The 15,425-nt window shown below is 36.0% G+C and overlaps 1 protein-coding gene across 8 annotated transcripts in view; it reads right to left on the reverse strand.

Annotated features, from left to right (window-relative positions):
* Positions 1 to 15,425, reverse strand: part of SPATA5 (spermatogenesis associated 5) — a 355,585-nt gene that overhangs the window by 327,177 nt on the left and 12,983 nt on the right. For all 8 annotated transcript variants that reach the window (XR_006201728.1, XM_042935556.1, XM_042935557.1 and 5 more), the window contains exons 7-9: positions 15,193 to 15,249; positions 12,392 to 12,515; positions 9,426 to 9,681 (exon numbers count right to left, since the gene is read on the reverse strand). Coding sequence is in view for 7 of the 8 variants with exons in the window: in XM_042935556.1 (XP_042791490.1) it covers positions 9,426 to 9,681; positions 12,392 to 12,515; positions 15,193 to 15,249 (437 nt within the window). In the remaining variant the exon portion in view is untranslated. The remainder of the gene's footprint in view (positions 1 to 9,425; positions 9,682 to 12,391; positions 12,516 to 15,192; positions 15,250 to 15,425) is intronic.

Below are 15,425 nucleotides of genomic sequence, written 5' to 3' on the forward strand. Positions count from 1 at the left end.
CCTGAAGCCTGCTTTGGTTTCTATGTGTCCCTCTCTCTCTGCCCCTCGCCATTCACACTCTGTCTCTCTCTCTCCTTCAAATATAAATAAACATTAAGAAAAAAAAAAAAAAAGATAGTTGACTAGAGTACAATTCTTCTGCCAAGACAAGTTGAAGATCTATGGCTTGGTAGACTAGAGCAAGGCCCAGATCAGAAAGAAGGAACCAGGAAGATAATGATGGAATATAACCTGATCTGGTTTTGACCTGAGGAGGAAAAGAGGGCACAGATGTGGCAAAGGCAGAGGGCAGGCCTACTATATCATCCCTTTTTTATGGAAGGTACAAAACTCTAAATAATAACATTAAAATTGAAAAAGTAATTCACAAGGACTATCTCTGTTCCCTCAACTTTCAATCACCCCTCAATTTATTGCAGTCTAGGAGCTAGCAACAGGATCCTACTAGAACTACTCTCTTCTAAGGCCATGAAGACTTCCCAGGTAAGAAACTAAGCAACTGATGTCACTCTGGTCAGTCTCTAATACTGTTGTGTTCCTAGCTCCACTATTTATCTCCTGTATGATCTTGTGAGCGTTCCTTAAGCTCTCAGACCTAAGTCTCCTCACCTATAAAACGAAGATAACTTTGTAAGGGATGCAGTGAGTAAAACATGCATTAATACATGTAAGGCACTTCAAACAATGGCTGACACAATGGATTATTGGTAACTAATACAACACTATTTCTAATTACTTCCTCTCTGAAATCTTCCCTTATTTGAGTCAACACTTTTTCAGTTCTCTTTCCAATTCTCTAGCCACTTGCCAGTCCCTGCTCTCTCTTCATTATCATTCTAAAACCTCCCTGATGAATCACAAACACCCAACACACTGTACTGTAATTACCTATTACTCTGCAGTACTTCCTTAGGCATCTTGAGCCCTAAGAAGAGAGGGTCCAGGTCTGCCTTGTTCACTGGGGCAGCCCCAGCACCCAGTGCAGTGTATGGCTCAATAAATAAATAAATGAATGAACTCCAGTCACTCTAAGCGATTTCATTCATTTCAATGGCTTCAGTCACCATCTAATTGCTGACAACTCCCAAATCTAACCAAGGCTCTCTTCATCTCCAAAACCTACAATTCAAGTCCTGCACCTCAGACAATGTAAATATAACAAAGGATGGAGGACCCAGTGAGCAGGAGATGATATCACAATAGTCCAGATAAGAGCAGTGGAAACAGCTGTTTTGTTTTTTTTTTAAAGCTCAAATTCTGAATAAATTTTGAAAATCAAGCTTACAGGATCTGACAAAGAAAGAGTAAAATAAATAAATAATAACTCTTAGAAATATCTTATTTAGATAGACTTATTTCACTTTTGTGATTGCTTTAATTAGGAAGAAAAACTTTCCTCAAGTTTCCTACTTTTATACTCTTGGCAAGACAATTAAGAAAACTTTCCACTAGTGAAGTATTTGGTATACATCACTGAGAATTTAAATAGAATCAAAACTACCACCTGTTTTTCTGAAACAAACCATTCAGCTCCAGTCCTTTCAAATAAAAAGCAAAAGTAACATTAAGATATTCAATTCACTGACCAACAACAAAAAAATCCATCTTTTATATAAAATCCACAGTATTTATGCAGTAGTTTTTCCCAGCATCACAAGTAAAACTATCATTAAATATCAGAATTACAAAACATAAGAGAAAATTCATTGTTTCATGAGATTTTGTACCACATAATTACTTATTTATTCAGCTACAATAATAAAGACATGATCCATTACAAAATGCATTAATGATAATGATAATTGTAATATACAGTACATCGACTTAATTTTGTTGCTCTACTACTGGCCTGCAGCAGACTCACACGCTGGGCAGGGAGGGGAGGGAAGAGATTGTGACTCTGCCTATGTATGATATGAAAGCTCCCAAATTCAGCAAGGAAATCTGGCAGGGAGGGGACCCAAAACAAGCTCTAACACACTATCTCTAGTTTACATTTCTTTTTTTTTTTTTTTTTTTTTAATGTTTATTTATTTTGAGAGAGAGAAACAGAGCATGAGCAGGGAGGGGCAGAGAGAGAGGGAGACACAGAATCTGAAACAGGCTCCAGGCTCTGAGCTGTCAGCACAGAGCTGCTCGAACCCACGAACCACGAGATCATGACCTGAGCTGAAGTAGGATGCTTAACTGACTGAGCTTCCCAGGCACCCCTCTAGTTTACATTTGTTATTGATGGGCAAGACATTTACTGATCCAAATTCAGGAAAAACTACTTCTCTTTCAAGGTAAAGGATTCTGCCAGATTTCCCTAACATCTCTTGTATTAGGATAACCAAGAATATTTCATAAAACACCAGTATTGCTAAAACCCAAATAATCTTCTATCAGAGAAATGCACACACACAAAATATGAGTTGTTTGTTTTTTTTTTTTTTTAAAGAGAGAAAGCAACACTTAACCAAGGGTCTGTAAAATCATAACTACGGCAGCCAGACCACATTTTTAAACCTCATAAGAACACTTAAAAAAAATATATCCTGGTTAGCAGGTGAGAAAACAATTCAAGAAATTAAATGGGTAGTGTAGCATCTGAATCTACAACTCACCACAAGCTTTCCACAAAACCCTATTAGCTCCCTGGACTTTATTTAAAACTACTAAATTTTTGCACAATCAATATTTTTATTCTAACTTAGACAACATTGGCAGAATTCAAAAAATGGTGGAAAATTTGAGAAAAATCCTTTTATAAGAGCTGGACTGTTACATACTTGGTGCGTAGCAGATCCTCCATAAATTGCTGTTGAAATAAACTAGTGAAGGGTAGGAGAGGGGAGTAATAGATATAAGTATCTCAGAACTCTGGTACAAGACAGATAAAATTTTCCATCTCAAGAAAAGTTATGTTATAGTAATTAGACTCAGTGTTATTACTAGACCTACTTAAGTGTAATAATGACAAAATCATTGTTTAAATGAGAGTTTTAATTCTTCCTGTGATATTATCTTATCAAGGCCCAAATATTTGGTATGAACATGTTGAAATGATATGTAATCAACATGGATGCTAAAGATAAATTCTTAGAATGTGAAGCAAGTACTTCCTTTCACTGTAAACAAAATGACTGAGTTCACTTCTTGAAGAAATCAAGCTCTATTTATATTCACTCTCCTGAAATGGCACAGGCAGCCATAGAAGGACAAGTTTATAATAAATCCCTATATTTGGAAAACATTGTTGCTAAGCATCTTCTAACATTCAGCAGAGTTTATATAATTCATGTCTCTGCTACACAATTAACATTTCATGTTTTCCAAAAAAGTGTGGTATGCTGATCTATGTTGTTAATTTAAAACACTGTAAATTTTGAGGGAATTAATAAAAGGCTAATGCAACTAATTAATTAGAAAGGCAGCCTAATCCTAGGAAAAATACAAACATAGACATTAAATGTCAGGATGTGTCAGAGTTGAGCTTGTAAACAACTTGTCCACTTGAGATAAAACATTTCAAAATGCAGCTGCTCTTTGCTTAAAAAGGTGAGCTACAAAACATTAGGCTTTTAGACAAGTCACAACATATCAAACCACACTCTAGCTCAAAAATTAATTATAAAAAATATAACATTTGAAAATAAGTTTCACACCCAGTCCTCAACATTAAACATTATATCTGCTCAGATAAAAGATCGAAGTGTTGAAAGCAACACTACTGTAGTATTTCCAACTTTCATATTCATTATGGAGACAAAGTTAAAAGATATAGAAAATATTTAATAACACTGGAGTAAAAGAGTAGAACAATTGAGATAAACATATTTTAGAAGATGTAGTATCACTCTTACAAACTATGGAATAGCTTATAAACCTATCCTGGAAAAGTATGCACATCTCAATATTCTATAGGGACTTAGATCTTTTGTATTAACAACATCCCACAAACAATAACCTTTAGATTACAAAAACAGTGGGAAACATAATCCACTTAGGTTACATGAAATTCCGAATCATTTTAACGTATGCTATTATTAGACATCTGTGCACCACTCTTTGTTAAAATTGGCAAGGATTCCCTGACTAGAAGGCAGTCCAGGAAGAAGGAAAACCATCAGACAGCCAATGCCCAAAAAACGCAAATACACAGGTCCACAAATCTTAAGCAAGCAAACATTCTAGGAAAAACATACGTATTTTTATTTGTATTCTTAACTGTTAATTCTTAACTGTTTCCTTATTTGTCACTTTTCTATCTTTCAGAATTGTCATTTTTAAGTTTTATTCAGAACCATTATACATACCTACAAGACAAATTTGGACACTTATTTTCTCCTAGAGTGAGAGTTATTGATACAGTTTGGAATAGTACGTTACTATCATATAACTATATACTATCATATAACATACTAACTGTGGGAAAAATCCAACACCATCAGAGGTAGTCAGAGATTTACAGTCTCTAAATTTATCCAGTTATTTAACCAGTTACAGAGAATCTCAAAAAGTCAGAGAGTTGGTGGATTAAGATCAGTGCTTCTCAAATGGTAGCCCTTGGACTCACAGCAATGATATCACCTACAACTTGATAGAAATGCAAATTCTTGGGTCCCACCTGGACCTAATGAACTAGTAGGATAGGGCCCAGAAGTGTGTTTTAACAAACTCTACACATGATTCTTACACAGGTTTAAAGTGGAGAACCACTGGCCTAAATGATTCAGAATACTTGCTCACAGGCAACTACAAAACTGGCTGCTTCAAAATCAGTTGGGAAACATAAATACTGGCTCCAGTTCTCTACTTCCCTTAATTAAATGTGGAGAGGGAATGTGTGTGTGTAGCTCCCCAGGTGAACCTGATGCATAATGAGGCTTAAGAACCAATGTCCTAAGTCAGAGGCTTTTAAAATGTAGTCCCCAGACCAACAGCATCAGCTGGGAACTTGTGAGAATTCACAGGCACTGGCCAGGACTGAATCAGAAACTCTGGGAGTGGGGCACACCCACCAATTTTTACTAAGTTCTCCAAGTGACAAGAGACAAAATTTTGTCCAAGAGACAAAATTAACTATGTACTCATGAATACATCTCCTGGAGTTAGACTCTCTCACTGTTCTCACAAATCTGGAAGTTAAAGTGCCTTACTTCCCAGCTATGCCAGTGGACATTCTCAAGCTGTCCACTTAAGCACAGTACAACTGGTAAATAATGAAAATGCCTCCTGAAAAGCACAGGTTTTAAATAAAATATAAAGTCCATAGCCAGAGCCACAGCTAAGAAAGCTTGTCAGTGGGAAGTCAAAAATGGACTGGAATTTTCAAGAAAATAGCAGCAGTTATTTAAGGATTCACAGAACACTTTGTTTACTGCTACTTATAAAGGTAGCAATAACCACATGGAGTTGTTTCCTCAGCGCAGACAGGGATTTCTGAAGGCAATAGAGGAGACGGGGAGATGAATCTCACAGGTGTTTAAAAACAAAACTGATTCAACTACCAGGTTAATAAACATTTTTATTACTCAAGGGGAGTGGGGTGGTGATTAACTCTCATTAAGTCTCCCAGCTTTCACATACTCTTATCAGATCAAATACTTACTGAGCACTTACTATGTACCAGCAATTATTAACACTACCTCCAAATATTAAGGTATTATCTTGATTCTTTTTTAAAAAAACAGTGATTCTAGGGGGTACCTGGATAGCTCAGTCGGTTGGGCATCTGACTTCAGCTCAGGTCAAAATCTCACAGTTCATGGGTTTGAGCCCCGGGTGAGGCTCTGTGCTGACACCTCAGAGCCTGGAGCCTGCTTCGAATTCTGTGTCTCGCTCTCTCTCTCTGCCCCTCTCCCACTCATGCTCTGTCCCTCTCTCTCTCTCTCTCTCTCTCTCTCTCTCTCTCAAAAATAAATAAACATTAAATAAAATTTTTTATATAAAAACAGTGATTCTAACTTTGTGTATAATTTTTTTTAAAAATTTTTTTTAACCTGTATTTATTTTTGAGAGAGAGAGAGAGAGAGAGAGCATGAAAAGGAGAGGGAGACACAGAATCCAAAGCAGGCTCCAGGCTCTGAGGTGCCAGCACAGAGCCTGACGTGGGGCTTGAACTCACAAATTGCGAGATCATGACCTGAGCCAAAGTCGGTCACTTAACTGACTGAGCCACCTGGTTGCCCCACTTTGTGTATAATTCTAAGATCAATGTAATGATTGCAACTGCTTCTATTTGCCCAAGGAAACTACATGTTTGAAAAAAAAAAAAAAAAAAAAAGCAGTTCAAACTTCCCTAGGTAGTAGTCATTTTAAAAGACTGAAACCCATTCAAATTATTTTCTAATAACCTCTAAATTTAGGTAGGATACATTAAGTGCTCAATTCTTTTTATTTATAACTAAGTAGTTCAAATTTACCATACAGCTGGGTTTATTCTTCCTATGCTCAATATACACATTGTAATATATGGGAATACCCCTGGGTGTTCAATATGTGGGATACATTTATGCCTATTCTATAGCACTTGGAGTATAATTCTACTATTTTTAACGCTGAGTTTTAGAGTTGTTTTATCTTTCCTTCTGAGTTGTACTATTAGCCAAATTTGTAATTTACTCATGCCAAATCCATAGTCAGAAATTATAAAACTGTTTCAATGAGAAAATACAGTTAACTTCACAACTGACCTTAGTCTGCTTTGTGTCATTATTTCTAAGAACACCATTGGAGAAAGCCCCAACTAATCACTTAAGTTTCAGTTATTCAGACAAACAGGTACAAAAGAGAAGACAATGAAGGGCAGAAAGGCCAGACAGATGTATGAAGAAAGCAGTTAATGAGGCCAGGCCATATTTAGTGAGTAACTTGGTTATTTCTGTATTATTTTCCCCCTTCCTTTTTCTAATCCTTCCTATCCTTTCGTTGGTCCACCCCACCCCCCCCCCCCCATTTCTTTCTTGTTTTCCCTTTTACCTCGGGAATGTCATATTTACAAGGGCATTTAGATACCATCTACCACAACCCCCTCAATCTACAAATGGGGAAAACTAAGACTCAGATAAGGCAAAGAACTTGACCAAAGTCTGTCCAACCCTCAAAATCCATTTTCTACTATATCCCCTGCCTCTTTAGAAAAACACGTTGCAAAAACATTCTAGTACACTGTTCTTAAACCTTATTCTGCTAGGTAAGGAATGATGCTACATAACACAACATACACTAGTATTTAAGGCAGTATACACAAAACCACATATTTTCCCTACACTCTAATTATAATGCTAATCTTTTAAAAATCACTTTCTCATAAACCGATTCATTGCTAGATTGGAGGGAAAAAGATCAATACTTACAATTTGAAATTACTATTAAGTCACATTAACAGAAGTTAATATTTATTTACTGTTTGTATGTACCACATATGTCCCACATACATACATACATACATACATATGTACATAACTTCAGGCTGGAGGCCCCTCTCTATCCCACCTTCTGACCCTTTCACAACTTTTTCATTTAAATATATGAAACCTACATTTCATTTAAATGTAATGTCAGATCTCTCAAATCTTCTTGTCATTTTCCTGAAGTTCTTGGGGGTACCACACAGCCTACAAAAGCAGATGGTCCTATTTACATCTGTATGTATGTAAATTACATTATCACAATTCCCTTTAATGTCTCAGGACACAACTTAATTTCTGGACTATTCTAACTTGTGAAATTAAAACTTAAATCATATAACCACAGCATTCCTTTCCCCACAGGAGAAGTTACTACATTCTCCAAAGTTTTAGGAGTACATATCCCACTGTGTTAAGTAGTTGTTCACAAATCCCTTTCCTTTATCATATTGTGTGTTTCTGGACAACAAGAATCCCAGAACCTTCTAGAATGCATGAATGTATTAGAAAGTCAAAAAAAATGCTTGATAAAAGATACTGAAGAATGAATCCTCGTCGAGATGGGAAAGTCCAAAGCAATGCCTACATAGTAATTCAGACTCTTCATTATAACCTAATAGAATAAAGGAAGCAAAGTTATCCACACTGACACTTCTGCTTCTTGATCACTAGGGAATTCACTTCCATGATTACACCCACCATTTCTTGTGAAGCACAAGAAACTAGATAGAAAGGGATCTGTCCTAGACCATAATGTACCAAAAGAATGTTTAGTCTCCCCCAGTTGTGCATCCTCTATCATGGAAATTGTGACAATGATCAAATAGAATAAAAGCTGATTTTCTCCACCAAAAGTAAGATATTCAAGGACCCCTAAATAACTCTTCCAAGTTTTCTTTTCCAACCTGTTTTGTTCTATATTCTCTTCCCTGCAATATTGAGCAAGATTAGAAAGATAAAAGGACTAATGGAAGGGTCTTAAAAGCCTAATACCTTAGATTTAAGTGTGAATCAATAATGTGAAAGTAAAAGTTACCATATTTCTATACTAAAACTCTAACTAAAGTTCCAACTAAAAATTTAATTTCTTTCATTAGTATGTAAACGGGCTAAACTTTCTTTAAAACACCTTTTGAAAACGTTGGATCAGTCACAAACTGGAATGAGAGAGTACAACAAATGAAAAAATTCCTTCTAAAGTATAAAAGGACCTAGAAAACATATGCCCGCACAAGAAATGGGAATAAATTTAAGGAACCTAAGATTACTGGCACACCAGAGATGCTTTGAGGTATATGCCCAGCTTTTCGAGGTTACCAGAAAATAAACACAACCTCTTGAGACCAAAAAATAAACAAACAAAAGCAATAAAAAACTATTACATATTTTCTCAATATATTCTTATTTCAATACCTTATAAAAACTGCCCTGATTTGAATATTTTTCATAGTTAAAATTACTCTGAAAAATTACACAAATGTCAAAAGGTCTTAAGGGCTTTCAAAGTAAATACAGTTATGCCATGGTGAAGTTCTTAGAGTCAAAGACTCAACTGATTAATAACAGCCCTTATACATTTTCAGACTTAAATATCACCATCACATACTCTGAGGCACAGAATTCCAGGTTTTGCTAAGTACTTTTTTGGCAATTCAAGAAATACAAAGCTTCACCATAAGGAAAATTTTGATCCTCCTGTAGGCACTTCTCCCTAATTTTCACAGCACAATATCAACAAATATTGTCATCATCAAAACTGCCATTAATGCATCTGATACTGTGTGTGTGTGTACATGTGTACTTAGGAAAAGTATAAAAGGATGTATGCTATAATAGTGGTTACCTTTAGAAGATTAAGCATGATTTTTATTTGTTTTCAACAGTTTTCTGACTTATCTAGTTTTCAATATATATATAATTAGAAATGATTACCTATTTCCATTAAGATATATGACATAAATTATCAGCATGTAAATAAACCAGCTTTATGAAGCCCATCAATACAGACTCACAGTAGCAAAGCACACTCACCTGCTTCATTACACAAAGCTTTCAAGTCTGCTCCAACGTACCCATGAGCACTATTTGCCAACTGTAGCAGCTCAGCTTCAGTGAGCAAATGGGGTACAGTTCGAAGAAGTTTCTGGAGGATATCTAGCCGATCCTCAGCATTAGGAACTCCAATCTCAATCTCTTTATCAAATCGTCCAGGTCTTCGAAGTGCAGCATCTAAGGCATGAGGGCGATTTGTGGCCCCAAGGACCAACACTTGTCCTTCACTTCCTTCCTAACAAAATGAGAATAAATATCATTACTTATAAAAGTAATAAACATATTGGCACTGGCTCTGTAGATCAGATGAATCTAACTGTCCAGGCTGCTCAGTCCTACCTGTTACACTTTTATTACTCATCCCATATCTTCCTAAGTTCAGCCTAAATACTCCCTCACCTAGAAAGTTTTCCAATAATTACCTTTCCAACTATAGTAAGTGATGTCTCTCCCATTTTTAGCATCTAAGCTTCACCATCTTCATGAATGGAGGGGCAGGGAGAGAGGGAAACAGAATCCAAAGCAGGCTCCAGACTCTGAGCTGCCAGCACAGAGCCCAACACAGGGCTCAAACCTATGAACCATGAGATCATAACTAACCCGATGTCAGATGTTTAACCAACTGAGCCACCCAGGGGCCCAGGAATGAAATTTAAAACAACAAATTATAAAAAACTAACATAATGATCAGCCACCTGTGAGGTTATCCAACATTCTATTCTGATGATAGAGTGTAATACAAGTTTAACTGAAACGTGATTGAAAGTAAGAAAACTCAACCTGTTCAATTGTACTGGATGTGCCAACAGAAAATGCATGGATTACAATAAAATCTATGAATTATGAATCTAGAAGATAAATACAGGCCCTTAAGCATTTTCACACTAAAACATCAGTGTCAGATGCTTCCAGTCCTGCCCATAGACAAGAACACCAGTCCAGAGTAGACTTACCCTAGCAGCAGAGAAAGCAGAATGACATAGTAATTAAGATCCTCCAACACAAAGCCTTCCATACGATTTTATACTTCCCAAAAACTCTTCTAATTATAATACAGCTCTCCATACATATTTGTCTTCAAGATGAAAAGATTCAACCATAAACAAAGATATCTGGTTGGCTTAATGATGATATTCTTATTGTAAATAGACAAACTGGCATCCCAGTTTATGTATGTCTCTCATGAGTGTTGCTATTGTGAGTCAGTCCTCAGAGCCCTGCCACCTCCAACATACTAACATCACTGAACTCTCCAATTTTAAAGATGGAGAACCAAACCTGGGATGATCACACCTAGTTATTGCACCTAGACTGAGAACGAGGTGGTCATCCAGCTTCCTCCAGGTTCAACTCTTCTCTGTTACTCTTAAAATTGTAACGCATGTTAGCAAATAACAGACACTTAAAACCCAACCTTCACATTATTTTCACATGTTTAGTTTTTACCAACAAGTAGTAAAAACCAAAAAGTTCTAACAGTCCAGTTTTGCAATGTGCAAAAGGAGGACTTGGGACTACATGATTTCTAAAATTTCTTTTGGTTCTGACATGACTCTACAAAACGAGTTATTTATGTAAAAATCCTGCATAAGAAATGTATTCTTCTGGTAAATGGCTGTCAGGAGTCTGAAAGAATTTTTCTTCATTCCTGCTTCTACATCTATGGATCTTCCTTTCACAAGCAGCACAGTCTTTATTAATTTGCAAGTGTATGCCCTATCAGAGAATCTATAGAGAGAATCTATAGAGAATCTATCATGGGTAGCTTCTTTTTAAACCCTGCACAAACAGGGGCACCTGGGTGGCTCAGTTGGTTAAGTGTCTGACTCTTGGTTTCGGTTCAGAGCATGATCTCACAATCCACGAGTTCAAGCCCCATGTCCAGCTCCACACTGAAAGCACAGAGCCTGCTTGGGGTTTTTCTCTCCCTCTCTCTGACCTCCCCAGCTTCCGTTCTCTCTCTCTCTCTTCAAAAATAAATAAACATAAAAAAAATTTTTTAATTAAAAAAAATTTAAATGTTGCACAAACATATTTTTCCATTATTCTTTATTTCCTTTCAACTGTCAAACTTAAAGCCCTAAAAGAATCAATTTGTACATGAGTATTCAAGACTTAATCATGAAATTTCTTAGTAAAATCCTCTAAAATATATCTAAATCTTCTTTACTGATTTTTGTTTCTGGTTTTTTATTTTATTAAAATAATTTTTTTCAATGTTTATTTATTTATTTATTTAAAAAAAATTTTTTTTAATGTTTATTTATTTTTGAGACAGAGAGAGACAGCATGAACGGGGGAGGGTCAGAGAGAGAGGGAGACACAGAATCTGAAACAGGCTCCAGGCTCTGAGCCATCAGCACAGAGCCCGACGTGGGGCTGGAACTCACGGACCATGAGATCATGACCTGAGCCGAAGTCGGACGCTCAACCGACTGAGCCACCCAGGCGCCCCTATGTTTATTTATTTTTGAAAAAGACAGAGCACGAGTGGGGGCAGGGCAGGGCAGAGACAGAGAGGGAGAGAGAATCCAAAACAGGCTCCAGGCTCTGAGCTGTCAGCACAGAGCCCAACGTAGTGCTTGAACACGTGACCAGTGAGATCATGACCTGAGCCAAAGTCACAGGCTTAACCGACTGAGCCACCCAGGCACCCCGCTTCCGGTTTTTAAGTTAATATCATTTATTATAAAAGAAATCCATCATTGTACAGTATTTTATACGGTAAAAAAGTATACAGTGCAGGTATACTATCCTAGAAGTTACTAAGATTTCTGCTGAAGAAAATTATTTTAGGGGTCTTTCCTCTAGTTTTTATGGCTAATATTTTTCCCTATCCTAGAATACCCCAAAACTCAGACATATTTGTTAGTTTTTGCTACTATGTACATATTATTAAGAGGCAACCCTTTCCTACACAGAATCAATACTGGTGCTATACTTACTGAACCAATACCATCCATCAGTGTTAACAGTGATGCTACCACTCTTTTTTCCACTTCATTCTGAGCCCCTTCTCTTTTAGGACAAAGTGCATCCAGCTCATCAATAAAAATAATTGATGGGTGCCTGAAAAAAAACAAGTAAAATTAATTCTTTAATATACATATGATTTTTAAATTTGATACAATCCATTCCAATTACAAAACTAAAAGGGAGTACTCTTAAATTCTTAACTGAAATGCACATGCAAAAGAATGAAACTTACACCATACACAAAAATAAATTCAAAAATGAATTAAAAACCTAAATGTGAGATGTGAAACCATAAAAACCCTAGGAGAGAGCACAGGCAGTAATTTCTCTGACATTGGCCAAAGAAGCATTTTTCTAGATATGTCTCCTAAGGCAAGGGGAAAAAAAAAAACAAACCTATTGGGAATACATCAAAATAAAAAGCTTTTGCATAGCAAACTAAATAATTAATAAAACTAAAAGGCAATCCTACTAAATGGGAGAAGATACTTTCAATGATATATCCTATAAAGGGTTACTATCCAAAACATAAGAAGAACTGATATACCTCAACATCCAAAACACAAATAATCCAACTAAAAATGGGCAAAAGACATGAACATACATTTCTCCAAAGAAGGTATACAGATTGCCAACAGACACATAAAAGATGCTCAACATTACTTATCATGAGGAAAATGCAAATCAAAACTACAATGAGATATCACCTCCCACTGGTCAGACTGGCTAAAATAAAAAACACAAGAAACAACAAGCGTTGGTGTGGATGTGGAGAAAAAGGAACCCTCATGCCTTATGCTGGTGGGAATGCAAACTGGTGCAGTCACTGTGGAGGTTCCTCAAAAAGTTAAAAACAGAACTACCCTACAATCCAGCAATCACACTACTGGGTATTTACCAAAAAAATACAAAAATACTCATTCAAAGGTATGTATGCACCCCTATGTTTACAGTAGCATTATTTACAATAGCCAAATTATGGAAGTAGCCCAAGTGTCCATCAATAAATGAGTGGATAAAGAAGATGTGGTACTAATACACAATGGAATATTATTCAGCCATAAAAAGAATGAGATCTTGCCATTTGCAATGACATGGATGGAGCTACAAAATATAATACTAAGTAAAATAAGTCAGTAAGAGAAAGACAAATACCATATTATTTCACTTACCCCTTGAATTTAAGAAACAAAACAAATGAGCAAAGGAAAAAAAAATAGAGTGAGAGGGTGAGAAAGAGGGAGACAAGCTAAAAAACAGACTTTTAAATATAGAGAACAACTGATGATTACCAGAGGGATGGGTGAAATAGGTGATGGGGATTAAGGAGGACAATCGTCCTGATGAGCAATGGGTGATATATGGAATTGCTGAATCACTATATTGTACATCTGAAACTAATATAATACTGCAAACTATACTGGAATTATAATTAAAAATTAAAAAAAGGAAATTTAATGCATCAAATTTAGGGCTTTAATTAATAATATTAAGACAAAGGCAATAGGATGAAAAACCTTAGATTAATTGTTCTAACAGATCTGAACTCAATAAAAAGAAGACTATTGAGAATAGTCTACTACTCATGAGTCTATGCCCAAACAGAAGTTGACTGCTAATGCCCAATAAATTGTTATGATTGCAACAATTCAGAAGATGAGGCCAGAGATGTCCCTTGAAGCAGGTGTAAAGTCCAAGGAATAGAAATTCCAATAAACACTAAAAAAAGTCGGGGGGAGGGGGGTGGTGCCTGGGGGCTCAGTCAGTTGAGCATCCAACTTCGGCTCAGGTCATGATCTCAAGGTTTGTGGGTTCAACCCCTGCATCAGGCTCTGTGCTGACAGCTCAGAGCCTGGAGCCTGCTTGGATTCTGTGTCTCCCTCTCTCTCTGCCTCTCCCCGACTCACAGTGTCTCTCTCAAAAATAAATAAACATTAAAAAAAGAAAGAAATTCCAAATGCTCACCCTCTTTTTTTTTTTAGCCTATTAAAAAAAGAACTCTCAAGACGATGAGTTCTCCCATAAAACGATGTGAATTCTCTCACAATAGAAAGCTTCAACTTCCAGGAACATAACAACAAAAACATACTACATAATAAGGTATACCACTGGTTCTCAAATTTTTAGTATTGGGACAACCAACTACTTTTTTCATCTGCTGTCTCTGGGAAAAAAAACTTTAAATATGAAAGTTCCTTTGACAAGAGTAGAATTATGGTAAGTTAAAAACCAAAACAGTGGTAGAGACAGCCTTATTACAAATAACATTACATTAGACCATGTTACACACCACACTCTTACACTCATTGCGATGCAATAGGTAGCCTAAACTGAGGAATAATCAAAGCGAACTGTTTCTAAAGAGCAACATATTTGTCTCTTTGAAGCAAACTATAATAAAAAAAAAAATTAAGCATAAAGGGCTACTATGATACAATCTACTAAGGCAACTAGATAAACTGGATATGCCTAAGTACTCTAGGTATTCTAAAGAAAGAAGATCATACATTTATATGCTCAAGCAAAATCACCTGACTTACATCTGTTTTAATTCTCCTACTTTACGTAATTCAGTAACTCACTTATCAAACTTTCAAGACAATATTAGATAAAAATACATTAAATACAACTTCATTAGATTTACAATCATTGCTAGTGCTATCGGTATTATTTTTGTACCGTTCTTTCATGCTTCATATAGTGTTAGTAAGCGTACTTTGATTACAATATCCTTGACTACTAATTACAAACATCTAAATGTAAAGAATACCGCAGAGTGGCTTCAGCAAATATCTGACGTAGCCTTGCTTCTGTCTCCCCATAGAATCTGTAACAAATAAAATACATTTAAGGACCAACTTTTACTGTTTTTAAAGTTTCGTCTTTAAAAGTTCATCTGACTTTTCAAATATTTCCAGAATACTTAAAACTACTTTCAAAAATTATTTTCAAAACTTAATTTTTATACACAATTAAAAGCAAATTTAAAGTATTTCAACATAT

This window comes from Panthera leo, chromosome B1, assembly GCF_018350215.1.
Source record: "Panthera leo isolate Ple1 chromosome B1, P.leo_Ple1_pat1.1, whole genome shotgun sequence".
Classification (NCBI taxonomy): domain Eukaryota; kingdom Metazoa; phylum Chordata; class Mammalia; order Carnivora; family Felidae; genus Panthera; species Panthera leo.